This window comes from Mesoplodon bidens (genome assembly GCF_964165515.1).
Source record: "Mesoplodon bidens genome assembly, chromosome: 2".
NCBI classification, from domain to species: Eukaryota; Metazoa; Chordata; class Mammalia; order Artiodactyla; family Ziphiidae; genus Mesoplodon; species Mesoplodon bidens.
In genome coordinates this window covers 174317634-174337146 of record NC_138177.1, presented here as the reverse complement: position 1 = coordinate 174337146, position 19513 = coordinate 174317634, and the positions used below count along the sequence as shown (strand labels likewise).

The window sequence follows — 19513 nt, the reverse complement described above, 5'->3', positions numbered from 1 at the left end:
GTAAATTGGGGATAAGCCATGTGGGTGTGATGTGAAGCTGTGTTGTGCTCAGCCAGGTGCCTGCCCGTGGTAAGCACTCAGTCAGTGATGGGGGTTCTCATGTTTTTGCTGTCCTCTCCATTTGGGGGGCCCTCCTCATCAGTCACTTCATCCTTTAGATGCCATTCCAGGTAGGGAGGGAGGGGGACAGGGCCACTGGGCCCATGCAGTTGATGGGGAAACAGAGGCCCAGAGAGGGCAAGAACGTTCTCCAAGGGAACTCAGCTAGATACCAGTGGGCCCTCTCCCCTCTGGGATTTTGCCCACATAGCTCACCTGGCCTGAGTCTGTTGGCCCACGGGGAGGGTCTGACCCAAGCTTGTTTCTCCCTTCCATCCCTTCTGTGCAGGAGAGTTGGCGGGCTTGCGGCAGCAGATAACAACTACAGAGGAGAAGGTCGCTCTGGACAAGGAACTGATGGCCCAGAAGTTGGTGCAGGCTGAGCGGGAGGCCCAGGCCTCTCTGCGGGAGCAGCGGGCAGCCCACAAGGAGGACTTACAGCGACTCCAGCGAGAGAAGGTTCGGGCAGCTGGGTTGGGGCCGGTGGTGGGGTGGGGGAGGGCTCTGTCTCCTCTGTGACCTCAGGCGAGCCATCCTTCTCACTTTGCATCAGTGAAGTGGAACTTCATCTCTGTTTCAGAGGCTCTGGGGGCAGCTGGGAGGATCCATCGGGGACCACTCCTTATCAAACATGCAGATTCCCAGGCCCCAATCTGGTCCAGCCCTGGTGATCCTGATGCAGGGGGTCCACAACCGTATTTGGAAAATGCTGATCTAATGTAGAGTCGGAAGGCACTTTAATTTGCTAAGAAGTGCAGTTTGCATATGAAAGATCACTCGGGACCAGAGCACATAGAAAGGCGAGGGGCCAGATCTCCAAAAGACAGAACAGAAGTACCTAAGAACACTGGCTCTGGAGTTACATTGCCTGGGTTTCAACCTGATCTTGGCCAAATGCTGGTTATGTTACCTAAGGTCTCTGTGCCTTCATTTCCCCATTAAAAAAATATATATATGTATTTATTTATTTGGCTGCACCAGGTTTTAGCTGCGGCATGCGGGATCTTCATTGCCACATGCGGGATCTTTTATTTTTTTTTAGTTGCAGCATGCGGAATCTTTAGTTGCAGCATGTGGGATCTAGTTCCCTGACCAGGGATCAAACCCGGGCCCCCTGCATTGGGAGCACGGAGTCTTAGCCACTGGACCACCAGGGAAGTCCCCTATTTCCCCATCTTAACAATGGGGATAATGATAGTATAATTTATGAGGATGAGGTGAGATGATCCTTACAAAGAGCTTAACACAGAGACTGGCACTTTGTAAATGCTCCATAATTGCTGGTTGTCATTATTATTATTGTACTGAGATGCTCTCCAGAGTGGGTCTCTGGACAGGGGACCTGAGTCACTCATCTTGGACTGGGCTGCCTCTGACAGAGGTTCAGGCTGTGGCCCCCGACACCAGGGGGCGCCATTCACCTTGTACGTAGTCTTCTTGGATTTGTGGCTAGAATCACACTTCTCCAGCAGGTGGCAACAGAGCATTTGAAGTAGAGACTTTTCACACAGCTGTTAGGGACTAGTGCTGGGGCCAGGCACCTCCCTCAGACCCCAAGTGGGCTCTGCCTGTGGGTTGTACCCACCCAGTCCCCAGGGAGCCAAACTCCTGTGCCTTCCCTCATTCTCCCTGCACCAGCAGACTCAGCCTCTTTCTTTTCTTTCTTTTTTTTTTTTTTTTTTGTGGTACGCGGGCCTCTCACTGTTGTGGCCTCTCCCGCTGCGGAGCACAGGCTCCGGACGCGCAGGCTCAGCGGCCATGGCTCATGGGCCCAGCCACTCCGTGGCATGTGGGATCCTCCCAGACCGGGGCACGAACCCGTGTCCCCTGCATCGGCAGGTGGACTCTTAACCACTGCGCCACCAGGGAAGCCCGACTCAGCCTCTTAATGTCACCATACCTGTACTCTTCTCTGCAGCTGTTCCGCCCCCCCCCCCCAGACCCTTGCCTTCTTATTGCTCACAGCCGACCCAACCCCCAGTCCTGGTCCCTCTTCCACAAGCTCTGAACAACCCGCTATTCTAAAATTCAGATTGCTCCTTGTCACTCTGGCTTGAGGCTCTGCCGTCCCAACTGTCCTGAAAATCAGGTCACCCCTCCCTAAAGCCCAGTGGTCTGGTCTGGCCTGGCTGCTGCCTGTGGCTCTGGCCCCGTCCTTCACCGTGTCCCCCTTGTAGTCCAAGCCCCAGTGACCTTAAATATCACAGGTTCCCTGTTCGTCACGTTTCCTCTTTCCTCCGAGTCGTCTCCAGGGCTGTACTCGGACCTGGGGTTCTTTTCCTTTTCTCTCTACCTGACCGACGGCTGCTTGTTTCCTCCAGGAAACATTCTCTGACCCCTTACCCTCCTCCCCCCGCCCACCCAGAGGCCAGGCCGTTGTTGCTCCTGGCGTGTCCCCATCACGGCCCTCATTATCACCCGCCCCACCTTGTAGTTCCCTGATAACCTACCCCACGGCCCTTGCTGCCCCGAGGTTGGCGAGGGGCTGTCTGGGCCCAGCCTCGTGGGTCACACGCACGTGGGCCTGGCCCCCAGGAGGCGGCATGGCGGGAGCTGGAGGCAGAGCGGGCCCAGCTGCAGAGTCAGCTGCAGCGGGAACGGGAGGAACTGCTGGCCCGGCTGGAGGCCGAGAAGGAAGAGCTGAGCGAGGAGATCGCTGCCCTGCAGCAGGAGCGTGACGAGGGCCTCCTCCTGGCCGAGAGCGAGAAGCAGCAGGTTTGTGAGCCCTGCCGTGGCCTCCTCGGCTGCCTGAGGGGCCCCTGTGCTGGGGCTGGTCCCCGCTCAGCCACCCAGCAGCTAGGGGCTAGGAGTCCTTTTCTGGGCCTTGGTTTCCTCACCTTCAGGATGGGGGAGTTCAAGGGGTGTTTGTGAAGCGTCGCTGAGACCCCTGTCCAGCGAGCGGGCCCGGCACGTGGTGGGAGCTTACTGAGTGGCAGCCACAGTCATGACACCGTGAGCATTGTTCCAGAAAAGCTGACCCACGTTCTCCCATCCCTCCTCCCACCCCAGGCTGGGCATGGCGTCCCCATGACCGCCTCTGAGCAGTCCCCGCGAAGCCCACATGCAGCAGCTGACCCTCCTCAGAAAGAACTAACTCCTGACTTTCCCATAATGTAATGGAGACAGGGCAGACTGCGTCCATCTCCTCTCCTCACCTGCTGCGTCACCCTGGGCAAGTCACTTTACCTCTTTGAGCCTCAATAGCCTCATCTGTAAAATGGGAATAATGAAAGGCCCTGCTTCAGGATGTGAGATGTCCAAGTTGTGTCTGTGTCCAGGTCATTGTTACTGCTGTTGTACCCTTTCCTGGGGCTGCCGAGGGGGTGAGCCTGCACCTCTGCCCTGGCTCCACCTGTGGTGGCCCAGTCAGGTCCCTGAGCCCCCAGTGGGCACATTTCCGAGGCCAACGTTGGGGAAAGGCCCAAGCATGCCCCCCAAGACCACCCAACACCCTGAGCCCTTTGCTCCCTGCCTCTGCCCAGGCCCTGTCCCTGAAGGAGTCCGAGAAGACGGCGCTGTCGGAGAAGTTGATGGGGATGCAGCACAGCCTGGCCGCCATCTCCCTGGAGATGGAGCGACAGAAGCGCGATGCTCAGAGCCGGCAGCAGCAGGACCGGGTAGGCCAGGCGGGGGCGGGCGGGCCTCCATCTGAGCTGGGGTTGGGGTTGCGGGGGACACAGCCCTGCCCGAGGGGAGACGTGGCTCTGCCCTGGGGGTAGCATCCAGGCTGTCGGCGGAGCTTCACCCTTCCTTGGGAGTCCCCATTGGAGGGAGGTGGCACGGCTCTGCCCTGTGAATCCCCTAGTCTGAGGGAGAGACCGGCTACGTGCATAGCACTTGCCAGGCGTCAAGGGATCAGTAGAGGGCCCTTGACGCAGGCCAGCATGAGGGGCCGTGTCTAGAGCTGCAAATGGACAGTTCAGTTGGCGCAGCTGGGATCAGTGGCGGTGGGGGTTGGGAGTGTGGGGGAGGAGGACACTGCAGTGCCAAGTCTCAGGAGCCCGTGTGTCCTAGAGCACCGTGAATGCCCTGACGTCCGAGCTGCGGGACCTGCGGGCCCAGCTTGAGGAGGCTGCCGCGGCCCATGCGCAGGAGGTGAAGAGGCTGCAGGAACAGGCCCGAGACCTGGGCCGGCAGCGGGAGTCCTGCCTGCGTGAGGTGAGCTGCCTGCCCGTCCACCCACCCGCTTCCTCCTAGGCAGTGCAGCCTAGACGCCGCTGGGAACCTAGAAGCGTGCGTTCGAGGACAAAGGAATGCGTGAAAGGAAGCAGGTGGCAGGCGTTAGGCGTTTATTAAGTACCTGCTGGGTACGTGTGGGACTTGGGCTCTCACAGAGAGGCTGGGCTGGGCGTCCCTGCCCTCTTGAGGTTGATCCACAGGATGATCTTTTTACTTATTTTATTTTATTTTATTTATTTATTTTTTGGCTGTATTGGGTCTTCGTTGCTGTGCGCGGGCTTTCTCTAGTTGCGGCGAGCAGGGGCTGCTCTTTGTTGCGGTGCACGGGCTTCTCATTGCAGTGGCTTCTCTTGTTGCAGAGCACGGGCTCTAGGCGCGTGGACTTCGGTACTTGCAGCATGCAGGCTCAGTAGTTGTGGCTTGTGGGCTCTAGAGCGCACGCTCTGTAGTTGTGGTGCACGGGCTCAGTTGCTCCACGGCATGTGGGATCTTCCCGGCCCAGGGCTCGAACCCGTGTCCCCTGAACTGGCAGGTGGATTCTTAACCACTGCGCTACCAGGGAAGTCCCACAGGATGATCTTGATTGACGTTTATTTCAGGCCAGAGCACCGCTGACTCCAATATGCTTTGCCCCAAATCATAACTCACACCTGCAGTCCGAGCCGCTGCAGAGGGATAGGGCAGGTGCCCCGTGGCCAGGGAGATGGGGATGGGCTCCTTTCCACCCAGCTTGAGTGGGACCCGACCCCTGTATGTGGACCTCCGCTGTCCTCACAGGCAGAAGAGCTTCGGACCCAGCTGCGCCTGATGGAGGATGCCCGCGACGGGCTGCGGCGGGAGCTACTGGAGGCCCAGCGCAAGGTGCGTGAGAGCCAGGACGGCCGTGAGGCCCAGCGCCAGGAGGCGGGCGAGCTGCGGCGCAGCCTGAGCGAGGGGGCCAAGGAGCTCGAGGCACTGCGGCGGTCCAACGAGGAGCTGCGGGTGGCCGTGAAGAAGGCAGAGAGCGAGCGGATCAGGTGGGGTGACACGGGGGCCCAGCCCCCAGCCCTTCACAGAGCCTCGTCCTTCATTTGCACTGAATCTCATCCCAGGAACTAACTTCACCCCCCAAGGTTCTGGGGAAATCGCGCAGATGGGGAGTCTCTGCCCTCGAACCAAGCCCGGACTTGGTTTGTTTTAGGTGACTGTCCTACCTGAAGGAAGGGGAATGGTGGTTGCAGGCAGGATTGGGTCCAGACTCTGACCTCACCCACTGGCATCACCCTGGAGACTAGCATGTGTTGCTGGTCCACCCCTCTCAGCTGAGGGCCTGATCCCCAGCCCTGGAAGACTCAGCTCAGGAGAGGGCCACTTTGCAGGCAGCACTTGGGGCACCTCTAGGCCAAGAGCCTGCCAGACCCACCCTGGGAATCAGGGGAAGGGACCTTTGTGTAGGGCCACTCACCTACTCTTCCAGGACCTGGGGCTACCTCTGACCTCTGCCCCCTCCAGCCTGAAGCTTGCCAACGAGGACAAGGAGCAGAAGCTAGTGCTCCTGGAGGAGGCTCGGGCGGCTGTGGGCAAGGAGGCTGGTGAGCTGCGGGCTGGACTGCAGGAGGTGGAGCGCTCACGGCTGGAGGCTCGGAGGGAGCTGCAGGAGCTCCGGCGGCAGGTAACCCCTGGGCCACAGCACCCCCTTTTGTGGGCCGAGGTCCCTCATAGGTAAAACCAGGGCCTTGAACTATAACAAGGCTTGTTACCTAACCTTGGTTTTTTTTTTTTTTTTTTTTTTTTTATTTATTTTGCGGTATGCGGACCTCTCACTGTTGTGGCCTCTCCCGTTGCGGAGCACAGGCTCCGGTCGCGCAGGCTCAGTGGCCATGGCTCACGGGCCTAGCCTCTCCGCGGCATGTGGGATCTTCCCGGATCGGGGCACGAACCCGTGTCCCCTGCATCGGCAGGCGGACTCTCAACCACTGTGCCACCAGGGAAGCCCCTAACCTTGGTATTAATGGATGGGCTTTGAGGAATCCTAGACTCCGAAACCGTGTGTTTGTGTGTGCGTGTGTGGATACATTTGTGTTCACACTCGCTCACATTTCTCCAAAGACTGGGTCTGGGGCTCTTATCCAATTCTCAAAGGAATCTGTGAACAACAAGAGGTGCAGATCCCGTGAACTAGGTCAGGAGCTGGCAACCTTTTTTTGTAAAGCGCCCAGTAGTAAATATATCCAGCTTTATGGGCCTTACGGTCTCTGTTGCAGCCACTCAACTCTGCCATCATAGGGAGGAAGCAGGTCTGGACGGTACCTACATGAGTGGAGTGTGTTCTATTAAAACTTTGCTTATGGACATTGAAATTTGAATTTTATATACTTTTTTATGATTTAAAAAAATTATTTAGGCTGCATTGGGTCTTCTTTGCTGCCTGCGGGCTTTCTCTAGTTGCAGCGAGCGGGGGCTACTCTTCGTTGCGGTGCACAGGCTTCTCTTGTTGCGGAGCACGGGCTCTAGGTGCGCGGGCTTCAGTAGTTGTGGCACGTGGGCTCAGTGGTTGTGGCTCGCGGGCTCTAGAGCACAGGCTCAGTAGTTGTGGCGCACGGGTCTAGTTGCTCCGTGGCATATGGGATCTTCCTGGACCAGGGCTTGAACCTGTGTCCCCTGCATTGGCAGGCGGATTCTTAACCACTGTGCCACCAGGGAGGTCCCCTGAATTTTATATACTTTTCATGTGTCAGAAATATTGTTCTTCTTTTGCTTTTCTTTCAACCATGTAGAAATGAGCCATTTTCAACAACTTAAAAATGTACAAACCATCCTTAGCTCAAGCCCTTACAGAAGCAGATGACCGGTGGAAATTGGCGTGCAGAATTTTGGCCTGCAGTTTGCAGAGCCCTGAACTAGATGATTCCAAGCCCATCAATAACAGCAAGCATTTAACAAGTGCCTGCTGTATGCTGGGCACTGCCCTGGGCACTGCCCTGGACACTGAGGACTCAGGCTTTCCCGCTCTAGAAGACCGGCAGAACAGGAAACAGCCCCCTTTGGCACCCAGGCCCTGCCTCTCCAGATATATTGCAGCCTGAATAACAAATCCCCTCCACCTCCCACCAATGTACCCCTCCACCCGGGCCCCCTCCCATTGGGCTGAAGTCCTGGGAAACATTCGGAATCCCTGAAAGGAACTGTGTGCCAGGCTCTTGCTGAGTGTTTTGCGTGCTATAGCACGTTTTCATATTCCCTTTGCTGTAGCACTGTGGGGTAAGTAGGCCTCACCCCCCGACCTGCTCCTCTGCGGAAATAGGGGCCTAGAAACATACCTTTGATTCTGCTTGTCCGAGATCAAATCCCAGTCTGCTGCTTATGAGCTGTGTGACTTTGAGCAAGTCTCTTCACCTCTCTAAGCTTTCGTCTTCATGTCTGTTAAAGAGAGATAATGTTAGTACCTACCCTGTATTAATGAGTTAATATGAGCGAAGTGCTTAGAACAGAGCTGGACACATGGTAAACACTCCATAAAAGTTAGGCATCATCGTAGAGGTGAAAAGTGACCCAGAGTTCCTTCCCTGCAGAACTCCTAGGGGTTCAGCACTCCCTACCTCTACTCTCCATGATAGGTAATTATGATTAGGTGATACACTGAGGTCATTGGTGCCCAGGTGCCTGCTGTGGCTCAACCAGGGTGGAGCTATCAGGGGCAGGCTCCCAGTGGATTGGGGTGGTGTTCAATGTATGTGTCCCTAGAGCAGTGGGTCCCAAATACCCTCTGTGCCCGGTTTGGACTGGGCAGGGTACAGGGGCAGAGCTGAAAAGGCTGCCATTGGAGCCTGCGGGCACTCTCCAATACCCTGGGCTGGAAGGGGCTGTGGGTGCTGAGAATGGGTCCTAGGTCCTGCCTGTGTCCACTCTTTCTCACAGATGAAGATTCTGGACAGTGAGAACGCCAGGCTGGGCCGGGAGCTGGTGGAGCTGCAGGGCCGCGTGGCACTGGGCGAGAGGGCAGAAAAGGAGGGCAGACGGGAGGCCCTGGGCCTCCGACAGAAGCTGCTGAAGGGTGAAGCCGACCTGGAGGCTGTGCGGCAGGAGGTAACTAGATGGTGGGCAGACTGCCTGGAGGAGGAGGATCCTCGGAGGCAGCCAGGCTGCCCTGGGCCCTCTCCAGTGAGAAGCAGGGTCCCTGTTCCCCACTCCTTGAGATTCTTCCCCAGGTATAATCATAACAATAATAACAACTGCAAGAACTGTGTAGTGGGCGTGGGGGGAGCTTTGTAGACAGAATCTTGTTTGATTCTCCCAGCAGCCTCATGATGTAGGTATAATTAGCCCCAGTTTACAGAGAGAACCAGACACTGGGGCTCAGAGAGGTCAAGGGATCTACTCAAGGTCACACAGCCACCCAGGTCTGTCAGACTTCAAAGCCTACACTCTTTTCACTCTGTGTTTTCTGGCAGTGAATCTACTGTGTGACCTTGACTAAATCACTTAACCTCTCTGTGCTTTAGAGCATTCATGGGATAGGGGCTAGCACAGCAGGGGATGTATACCAGGTCCTTGTGTAGGTCTTGTCATCCAGGAGGTGTTCCATAGATGGTTTCCAGTGAAACTGATGACTGTGAGAGGTTGACTCATTCTCTGAACCAGAGGGGTATGTGTGAGTGTGTGTGACCATGCGCTTCACTGGTAAATAATTTTTTAGTACCTCCCCTCATTGTGTGATTTACTGATAAATTATGTGTACCGAGAGGCAGTGTGGCCTAGTGGTTAAGAGAAAAGGCTCTGGAGCCAGGGTGCCTGGCTTTGAATCCTAGCTCTCAGTTCACTAGCTGTGTGGCCTCCAGCAAGTTGCATAACTGCCCTGTGCTCACTTTCCTCATCTGTAAAATGGAGATGATTTATAGTGGTAATTAGAGTTGATATTTTTTTTAATAAATTTATTTTATTTTTATTTATTTTTGGCTGTGTTGGGTCTCCGTTGCTGCACACGGGCTTCCTCCAGTTGTGGCGAGCAGGGGCCACTCTCGTTGCGGGGCACAGGCTCTAGGCACGTGGGCCTCAGCAGCCGTGGCTCATGGGCTTCGTTGCTCCGCGGCATGTGGGATCCTCCCAGATCAGGGATTGAACCCGTGTCGCCCGCATTGGCAGGCGGATTCCCAACCACTGCGCCACCAGGGAAGCCCTAGAGTTGATTTTTTTTGAGGGGAAAGTACTTAGTGCCTGGCACTAATAATTCCTATCTATGTAAGCATTAGTTGTTAGCTTATTACTAATAAACTGTGTACACTGCAAGGCATATACACAGAAGGAAGAGGTAAACAAATTCTAATTGTTTCCTTCCATACTCCCATGATGTTCCTGCATCTCCTGCCCGGGTGGAGACCATTAACGAAACAGGAGTTCTGCAAGCCACTTTTGGGCCCGTGGGCTCCAGGCTGAGCCTGGGAGGGTGGGTGTCGGGTTGAGGGGCGGCCTTGCTGACCTCTACCTCCTGGCCTTGCCCCCTCACCCCAGCTCCAGGGAGCCCAGCGGAAGCTGCAGGAGCAAGAGGGCGAGTTCCGGACCCGCGAGCGAGGCCTGCTGGGCTCCCTGGAGGAGGCGCGCAGCGCCCAGATACAGCAGTTGGACCATGCCCGCAGCCTGGAACTGAAGCTGGAGGCCGCCCGGGCCGAGGCTGCGGAGCTGGGGCTGCGACTGAGCGCGGCCGAGGGCCGGGCTCAAGGCCTGGAGGCCGAGCTGGCCCGCGTGGAGACGCAACGGCGCGCAGCGGAGGCCCAGCTGGGGGGCCTGCGCTCAGCCCTGCGCCGGGGCCTGGGCCTCGGTGGTGTGTCCAGCCCTGGCCCAAGGCCCGCGCCCGTCTCTCCTAACCGGAGCGCGCCTGTTGGAGGTGAGAGAGCTCGGTGGAGAAGGGGGAAGGGTCAGCGGGCGGGCCTCGCAGAACCTCCGCCCCTACTCTCCGCCCCCATGTCCAGTTCTGGCCCGCCTACGAGGCCGCCCTCGGCCTGGCCCGCACCGCCCCTCTTTTGATGACCAGTCTCAAACCCCGCCCCTTCAGCTAGCTCCTTGCTGAGACCCGCCTACCTGCGCCCCCCACCCCCCCTTACGTCATTTTCTGGCCCTTCGCTGGGCCACGCCCCTCTTGAGCCCAGTCTCCGTCCTGCCACTCACCCAAGCTGATCTGCACACAACGTAGCTTGCTACTTTTTACTTATTTTATTTATTTATTTATTTATTTATGGCTGTGTTGGCTCTTCGTTTCTGTGTGAGGGCTTTCTCTAGTTGCGGCAAGTGGGGGCCACTCCTCATCGCGGTGCGCGGGCCTCTCACTATCGCGGCCTCTCGTTGCGGAGCACAGGCTCCAGACACGCAGGCTCAGTAATTGTGGCTCACAGGTTTGGACTGGGCAGGGTCCAGTCCGCGGCATGTGGGTCTTCCCGGACCAGGGCTCGAACCCGTGTCCCCTGCATTAGCAGGCAGATTCTCAACCACTGCGCCACGAGGGAAGCCCTGTAGCTTGCTTCTTTTTTTTTTTTTTTTTTTTTTTAATTTATTTATTTAATTTATTTGGTTGAGCCAGGTCTTAGTTGCAGCTCCAGGGCTCCTTAGTTGTGGCTCCAGGGCTCCTTAGTTGTGGCATGGAAACTCTCAGTTGTGGCATGTATGTGGGATCTAGTTCCCTGACCAGGGATGGAACCTGGGCCCCCTGCATTGGGAGTGCAGTTTTATCCACTGCGCCACCAGGGAAATCCCTTGCTTCTTTTTAAAGGGAGTAGAGGGTGCCGCTTTTTTTTTTTTTGCATTGAAATATAGTTGATTTACAATGTGGTAATTCCTGCTGTATTGCAAAGTGATTCAGTTATACATGTATATACATTTTTAAAATATCCTGTTCCATTATGGTTTATCACAGAATACTGAATATAGTTCCCTGTGCTATACAGTAGGACCTTGTTTATCCGTTCTATACATAATAGTTTGCATCTGCTAATCCCAAACTCCCACTCAGTTCCTCTCCCTCCCCCCTTTCCCCTTGTCAGCCACAAGTCTGTTCTCTGTGTCTGTGAGTCTATTTCTGTTTCATAAAAGTTCATTTGTGTCATATTTTAGATTCCACATTTAAGTGATTATCATATGGTATTTGTCTTTCTCTTTCTGACTTCACTTAGTATGATAATCTCTAAGTCCATCCATGTTGCTGCAAATGGCATTATTTTGTTCTTTTTTATGACTGAGGAGTAGTTCATTGTATGTGTGTACCACATCATCATCTTTTTTTAAAAAAATATTTATTTATTTGGTTGCACCAGGTTTTTTTTTTTTTTTTTTATATATACTTTGCTCTTTTATATGTGCTTTAATTTTTGGCTTACAAATTCTAAAAGAGAAGTTTTTTTTTTTTTTTTTTTTTAGTTTCTGCTTTATAACAAAGTGAATCAGTCATACATATACATCTGTTCCCACATCCCTTCTCTCATGCATCTCCTTCCCTCCTACCCTCCCCATCCCACCCCTCCAGGCGGTCACAAAGCACCGAGCTGATCTCCCTGTGCTCTGCGGCTGCTTCCCACTATCTATCTATTTTACGTTTGGTAGTGTATATATGTCCATGCCTCTCTTTCGCTTTGTCACAGCTTACCCTTCCCCCTCCCCATATCCACAAGTCCATTCTCAAGTAGGTCTGTGTCTTTATTCCCGTTTTACCCCTAGGTTCTTCATGACATTTTTTTTTTTAATTCCGTATATATGTGTTAGCATACGGTATTTGTCTTTCTCTTTCTGACTTACTTCACTCTGTATGACAGACTCTAGGTCTATCCACCTCATTACAAATAGCTCAGTTTCGTTTCTTTTTATGGCTGAGTAATATTCCATTGTATATATGTGCCACATCTTCTTTATCCATTCATCCGATGATGGACACTTAGGTTGTTTCCAGCTCCGGGCTATTGTGAATAGAGCTGCAATGAACATTTTGGTACATGTCTCTTTTGGAATTATGGTTTTCTCAGGGTATATGCCTAGTAGTGGGATTGCTGGGTCATATGGTAGTTCTATTTTTAGTTTTCTAAGGAACCTCCATACTGTTCTCCATAGTGGCTGTACCAATTCACATTCCCACCAGCAGTGCAAGAGTGTTCCCTTTTCTCCACACTGCACCAGGTCTTAGTTGCGGCAGATGGGCTCCTTAGTTGCGGCTTGCCAGCTCCTTAGTTGCGGCAGGTGGGCTCCTTAGTTGTTGCTCCAGGGCTCCTTAGTTGCAGCTCGCTGGCTCCTTAGTTGTGGCATATGAACTCTTAGTTGTGGGATGCATGTGGGATCTAGTTCCCTGACAAGGGATCGAACCTGGGCCTCCTGCATTAGTAGCGTGGAGTCTCATCCACTGTGCCACCAGGGAAGTCCCTGTACCACATCTTTATCCATTCATCTGTCGATGGACATTTAGGTTGTTTCCATGTCTTGGCTATTGTGAATATGTGCTGCTATGAACATAGGGCTGCATGTATCTTTTTGAATTATATTTTTGTCTGGATACATGCCCAGGAGTGGGGTTGCTGGATCATATGGCAACTCTATTTTTAGCTTTTTGAGGACCCTCCATACTGTTTTCCATAGTGGCTGAGGGTGCTGCTTCTTAATGCCCTTAACTCCTCTGAGTCTTTGAGTCTCCACCTTTCTAATTGACCCCTGCCCTCTCTCCATCAGCACCTCATCCTCTTCATTCTCCTGTCGCTGGCTCCACACCCCTCCATACCAGACCTATGACCCCCATATCTACCCCAGAAAGATACACACTCAGGCCAACCCACCTTCCAGGAACTTCTTCAGAAGAGATCCTCCCACCCGCACCTGCTCCCAAGGCCCAGGGGATGACCCTGGGAAAATCAGCACTGTGTTTCAGCGGGTGCAAACAGCCTTTTAGGGAGCATTCATCTTGTCTTGGCCTGACCCCAATCTCACCTTGATTCCTAAGGCCTAGAATAGAACCTGTGGAATCTTAGAACGGTGGGAAATTCACTGTGAGCTATTGAGTTGTTGCCTCTTCAAATCCACGGATTTAGCCCCAGGATTGCATTCGTTCATTCAGTTCCGCTATTTATTAAGCACATACTATGTGCCAAATACAGTTGAAGCACTGGGGATGGAGTGGTAAAACTGACAAGCCTTTCTGCTTTTATGGAGCTTATGGTCTAGGTATGGGAGTAGCAGACAATAAAAGTGCTACATAAATTAAATATAGAATGTATTGGGTGGTGGTATGAACTGGAAAATAGGTAAGGAAAAATAAGTCAAGGGATATTGCTGGTGAGAATGTAAAACGGTGCAGCCACTTTGGAAAATAGTTTGGCAGTTCCTCAAAAAACTAAAACTTAGAATTACCATATGGGCTTCCCTGGTGGCTCAGTGGTTGAGAGTCCGCCTGCCAACGCAGGGGACGTGGGTTCGTGCCCCGGTCAGGGAAGATCCCACATGCCGCGGAGCGGCTGGGCCCGTGAGCCATGGCTGCTGAGCCTGCGCGTCCGGAGCCTGTGCCCCACAAAGGGAGAGGCCACAGCAGTGAGAGGCCCACGTACCACCAAAAAAAAAGAATTACCGTATGACCCAACAATTCCACACCTAGGTATATACCCAAAAGAATAGGCATTTGAATAGATATTGTCCACCAGTGTTGGTTGTAGCATTATTCACAGTAGCCAAAATGCGGAAGCAACCAAAGTGTGAGTCGGCAGGTGAATTGATAACATAATACCATTATTATTCAACCTTGAAAAGGAGTGACTTTTTTTTTTTTTTTTTTTTTTTGCGGTACACGGGCCTCTCACTGTTGTGGCCTCTCCCGTTGCGGAGCACAGGCTCTGGACGCTCAGGCTCAGCGGCCATGGCTCACGGACCCAGCCGCTCCGCGGCATGTGGGATCTTCCCGGACTGGGTGGGGCATAAACCCGTGTCCCCTGCATCGGCAGGCGGACTCTCAACCACTGCGCCACCAGGGAAGCCCAGGAGTGACATTTTGATACGTGTTACAACATGGGTAAACTTTGACAACGTTATGCTAAGCAAAATAAGCTACTCACAAAAGGACAAGTATAGTATGATTTTACTTATATGAAATATTTAGAAGAGACATTCATGGAGACAGAAAGCGTTTAGAGGTTACCGGGGGTGTGAGGACGGAAGAATTAAGAGTTATTGCTTACTGGTTACAGAGTTTGGGGTTGTATTAGTCTGCCAAGGCTGCTGTAACAAAGTACCATAAACTGAGTGGCTTAAACAACAGAAATTTATGTCTCATGGTTCTGGAGCCAGAAGCCCAAGGTCAGGGTGTCTACAGGGCCATGCTTCCCCTAAATGCATTAGGGAAGAATTTGTTCCAGGTTTCCTAGCTTCTGGTAGTTCCTTGACTTATGGCAGCATAACCCCAGTCTTCACACGGAGTTCTCCTTGAGTGTGTGTCTCAATTCCCCCTTTTTATAAGGACACCGATCATTCTGGATTAGGGTCCACCCTACTCCAGTATGACCTCGTCTTAGCTCATGACATCCATAACAACCCTATCTCCAAATAAGTTCACATTCTGGGTATGGCAGTTAGGACTTCAACATATGAATTTTGAGAAGATGCGATTCAACCCATAATAGGGGTGATGGAAAGGATTTAGAAACAGTGGTGGTGTTCACACAACAGCGTGAGTATAATTAATGCCACTTAAAGGTGGTGAGAAAGGCATATTTTGTTATATATATCTTATCACAGTAAGATTTTTTTTAAATATATTTATTTATTTATTTTTGGCTGCATTGGGTCTTCATTGCAGCGTGCGGGCTTTCTCTAGTTGCGGCGAACGGGGGCTACTCTTTGTTGTGGTGAGCTGGCTTCTCATTGCGGTGGCTTCTCTTGCTGTGGAGCACAGGCTCAGTAGTTGTGGCGCGCGGGCTCTAGAGCGCAGGCTCAGTAGTTGTGGTGCACGGGCTTCATTGCTCCGCGGCATGTGGGATCTTCCCAGACCAGGGCTCGAACCCATGTCTCCTGCATTGGCAGGCATGATTCTCAACCACTGCGCCACCAGGGAAGCCCCAGTAAAATTGTTTTTGAAGCTAAGGCCAGGACGGGGGCTAAGGTGTCCCTGTGGGAGGCAGGGAGAGCCCCGCTGAGGAGGAGGTGGGGAAGGGAAGGGTAGGAGAAGAGACTGAGGGCAAGTGGAGAAGTCCCGAGTGGCAGTACCCTTGTCCTCTGAACAGCAAGGGCCGCAGCGCTGCTGGAGTGTAGCGAGCAAGGTGGAGAGGTGTGGGACGTGAGGCCATGGGACACCAGACCTGCTCAAGCGGTCCTTGCAGGCCGCCACGAGGGTACCAGCTTCACTCTGAGGGGAGGGAGTCAGTGGGTAGACGTCCCGCTCTGGGTCCTTTGGGTGCTGATGGAGCCGTGGGGCAGGTTGGGTGTCACTGCTAAGGCCGACCCCCATCCTGCAGTTCTCATTATTGACCTCCAGGTGCTGTCCCGTCTCTGTCCGCCCTGTCCCCTCCCACCTCATCATTGCCCATCATCTCCCAAGAACAGTTCAAGTTTTTCTGCTGGGAAATAGGGGCACCTGGGTTCAAATCCCGGCTCTGGATCTTCCAAGCTTTGAGACCAAGCAAATCACTTAACTGCTCTGAGCCTGCCCAGCCTGTGAAGGGGGGAAGTTGGTCCTTACCTCGCAGGGAATTACTATGAGGATGAAATGAGATAATGTAGGGAAAGCATTGGCCCAGTGCCTGGCACATAGTAGGCGCTTGTTACAGGGAGGTGTTGAGGGGATGGAGTGTCCACCCTTGGACTGGGCCCAGGGGATGCAGCCCTCATGCGCTTGTGGTCTGGGTGGGAGAGGCAGACATCGGACCCCCATGAGGGTGGGATGAGCTCACCCCAACCCAGCCTGGGGTCAGGGAGGCCTCTGAGGAGTGTTCTTTTTTTTTTTTTAATAAATTTATTTATTTATTCACTTATTTAATTTTTGGCTGCATTGGGTCTTCGCGGCTGCACGTGGGTTTTCTCTAGTTGCAGAGAGCGGGGGCTACTCTTCCTTGTGGTGTGCGGGCTTCTCATTGCAGTGGCTTCTCTCGTTGCGGAGCACGGGCTCTAGGCACGCGGGCTTCAGTAGTTGCAGCACTCAGGCTCAATAGTTGTGGCTTGCAGGCTCTAGAGCGCAGGCTCAGTAGTTGTGGCGCAGGAGCTTAGTTGTTCCGTGGCACGTGGGATCTTCCCGGCCCAGGGCTCGAACCCGTGTCCCCTGCGTTGGCAGGCAGGTTCTCAACCACTGCGCCACCATGGAAGCCCCTGGTTCTTTACACGTAGGAATGGGCCAGGCAAAGAGAAGCCATTGAGAGAGAAGGCAACAGCAGGTACAAAGGCCCTGGTGCCTTTGTAAGAGGGAATGTTCTAGAACGTGGGAGCTGTGGGTGATGTGAAGTGGCCAGCTTGTCAAGGAAGAGGGTGATGCTGGTGCGGGTGAGCGACAGGTAATGGCAAGGAAGCTGGGCTTGGTTCTTAGGGTTGGGAGGGCTGGTCAAGGGTTAAGCAAGAGGCTGAGGGGACCCAGTTTGTGCTGTGGGGAGCTCACTGGGCTGCCGGGCTCAGCAGGGATGGGTGAGATGCATTGGGAGCCTGCCGGCACCAACCAGGCAGGAGAGGCCTGTGGCTCCTGCATCCCCGAGCGTGTCTCCTTCTCTAGGAAGTAGGGAAGGGCTCAGCAGCCCCAAGCCCTTGGAATGCAGCCCTGGGTCCCAGCCACCATCCCCAGGACCTGCCACCTCCCCGGCATCTCCAGACCTGGACCCGGAAGCAGTGCGGGGGGCCCTCCGGGAGTTCCTGCAGGAGCTGCAGAGTGCCCAGAGAGAACGGGTGAGGTGGGGCGTGAGTGGCTGCAGGGGGAGCCCCGTGGCCCAGGGCCCTGTGAGGGGCCACAGGTCGTCAGAGCAGGTCTTCCCTTCCCCCCGACATTGGGGTTGCAGGATGAGCTTCGGGCACAGACGAGTACCCTGAGTCTCCAGCTGGCTGAGGTGGAGGCCGAGAGGGACAGTGCGATCTCACGGGCAAGGCAGCTGCAGAAGGCTGTGGCAGCGAGTGCAGAGGGTGAGTCTAATCCTCTGGGTCCTTGCTTTGCTCTCTTCTGCCCTTAGCAGCTGAGGTGGGAGGCTGTGGGCTTGGCCTGAGCCACTCCTGCATCCCTGCCCTGGCTACCGTGGCCTGAGTGGGCTGTCTCCTCTGGGACCCCCTCCCTGGTCAGCCTCACCCCGTGTCCAGACCCACAGACCCCCCAAGGGCTCAGAGAGGCAAGCCCTGCAGTGGGCGGAGGGCGAGCCTGATTCAGGTCTCAGGCTGTGTGCCTGGCCAGGCCTGATGGGGCTGGGTGGGGGCCGTAGCCCAGCGCAGCATGGACGGGCAGCTGAGCGGGGCCCAGGCCGAGCTGGCGCTGCAGGAAGAGAGCGCGCGGCACAGCGAACGGGAGCGCCGGGTGGTGCTGGACCAGGTGGCTGCCCTGGAGAGGGGCCTGCAGGCCACCGAGAGCGAGCTCCGGGCCAGCCAGGTAGGCAGGAGCTGAGAACCAGTGGGAGAGGGCGGCGGGGTGTGGGGGATCTGTGTGCGCCTGAATGGACGTCTATAAGGCCTCCTGTGCGCATCTCTGTTCTGTCTGCCTGGGTCTGCCAGCACCCACTGACGTGACCAGCCCGTGACTTTCTCCAAAAGTACATTCAGATTTCATCATCTTGTTCCATATGAGGTCATTAGGCTACAGAAGAAAGAGCCTGGGCGTTTGAAGCTCACAGACCTGGGTTCAAGTTCTTGCCCTGCTGCATGATTCTCGCTTTCCTCATCTATAAAACGGGGAGAACAATAACTCTCTCCCAGAGACGATGCACGTGCACCCTTAACACATAGACAGTGCTCAGGGGACCTGTTTCCTTCATCTCTGTATAGCCACACCACTGGTGTTCTGGGGGTTTTATGTGTGTTTGGGAGACATCTGTATATACGTGTGTGTGTGCATGTGTGTGTGTGTGTGTGTGTGTGTGTGTGTGTGTGTGTGTGTCTGGGGCAGGAAGCACAGGCCCTGGTGGTGACGGTCCAGGCCGCCGAAGCCTTGAGCCCTTCTTGCAGTCACAGAGTCCCCCCGCCTCCCCTTTCCTCCTCTGGCCCTCCATGCCTGTCCCCACAGCCCACCCCAGGCCTCTGGCTCCAGGCCGAGCTTGAGCTGGATTGTTGTGTCTGCGGCTCCGGCTCTGGCCTTGGGCCCAGCCACAGGGGCCGCGGGAGGAGGCCAGGAACAAAGCTGGGCAGGAGCCAGAGTGGGGCTGCTGGGCCCAGACATGGCAGCGTTGGGGCTCTGAGCAGGGTGGAAGCGGGACAGGCCTGGGCGCTGTTGTAATAACACCCCCTTGCCCCGCCCTGTCTCTAGAATGGTGACAGGAAGAGAAGGACCCCTGTCTGTCTTCCTGCCCTATCCGCACTCCCCAAGTCTCCTTCACCAGCTGACCCCGCATGGGGAAGGGAGGAGTATCATCCCCTAAAACCCGGCAGGGCCCAGGGCTCCTGCCCGGCTCAGCTCAGGTCCCACATGCAGCTCTGAGCCCGCCTCTGGAGAGTGATGCAGCAGAGCAGGGAAGCCCTGGAATCCGCATTTTTACACCTTCCCCCCTCACCGCCCTGGGGCTCTGTAAACACCCAGGTTGTGGCATCCCTGGACCAATCCGGTCCCCTGACCACACAGAGGTGAAATAAGGCCAGAGAGCAGGGACGGAGGGATGAGCCTGGATCACACAGCCTGTGAGACTTAGGCAAAACTGGAAAGGGCTCTGGGATCCTCATGTCACCCTGTGAGCATGTGGGGAGACGGAGGCCCCAAGAGGGTCAGGGGCTGGCCCTGGGTCACGCAGCAAGTGGTGTCTGTGACCCCTTCCAGGCTGCTCCCCACCTTCTCCTAAGGGTCCTGAGGGATGTGGGAGGCGTGGGGTGGGCTGCACAGCTGGGGCCTGAGCCCTGCCTCACCCACAGGAGAAGATCAGCAAGATGAAGGCCAACGAGGTGAAGCTGGAGAGCGACAAGCGGCGTCTGAAGGAGGTACTGGATGCCTCTGAGAGCCGCAGCGTCAAGCTGGAGCTGCAGCGGCGCTCGCTCGAGGGGGAGCTGCAGCGCAGCCGCCTGGGCCTGAGCGACCGGGAGGCCCAGGCCCAGGCCCTCCAGGAGCGGGTAGACTCCCTGCAGAGGCAGGTGGGTCCCCTCCCCC

The 19513-nt window shown here is 55.0% G+C and overlaps 1 protein-coding gene across 4 annotated transcripts in view; it reads left to right on the top strand.

The window, feature by feature from the left end:
* CROCC (ciliary rootlet coiled-coil, rootletin) overlaps window positions 1-19513 on the top strand; it is a 47900-nt gene that overhangs the window by 24171 nt on the left and 4216 nt on the right. For all 4 annotated transcript variants that reach the window (XM_081223953.1, XM_081223954.1, XM_081223952.1 and 1 more), the window contains 12 exons: window positions 389-558; window positions 2635-2814; window positions 3582-3716; window positions 4114-4257; window positions 5056-5294; window positions 5770-5929; window positions 8176-8343; window positions 9766-10138; window positions 16961-17130; window positions 17241-17361; window positions 17652-17815; window positions 19282-19497. In XM_081223953.1, coding sequence (XP_081080079.1) covers window positions 389-558; window positions 2635-2814; window positions 3582-3716; window positions 4114-4257; window positions 5056-5294; window positions 5770-5929; window positions 8176-8343; window positions 9766-10138; window positions 16961-17130; window positions 17241-17361; window positions 17652-17815; window positions 19282-19497 — 2240 coding nt within the window. The remainder of the gene's footprint in view (window positions 1-388; window positions 559-2634; window positions 2815-3581; window positions 3717-4113; window positions 4258-5055; window positions 5295-5769; window positions 5930-8175; window positions 8344-9765; window positions 10139-16960; window positions 17131-17240; window positions 17362-17651; window positions 17816-19281; window positions 19498-19513) is intronic.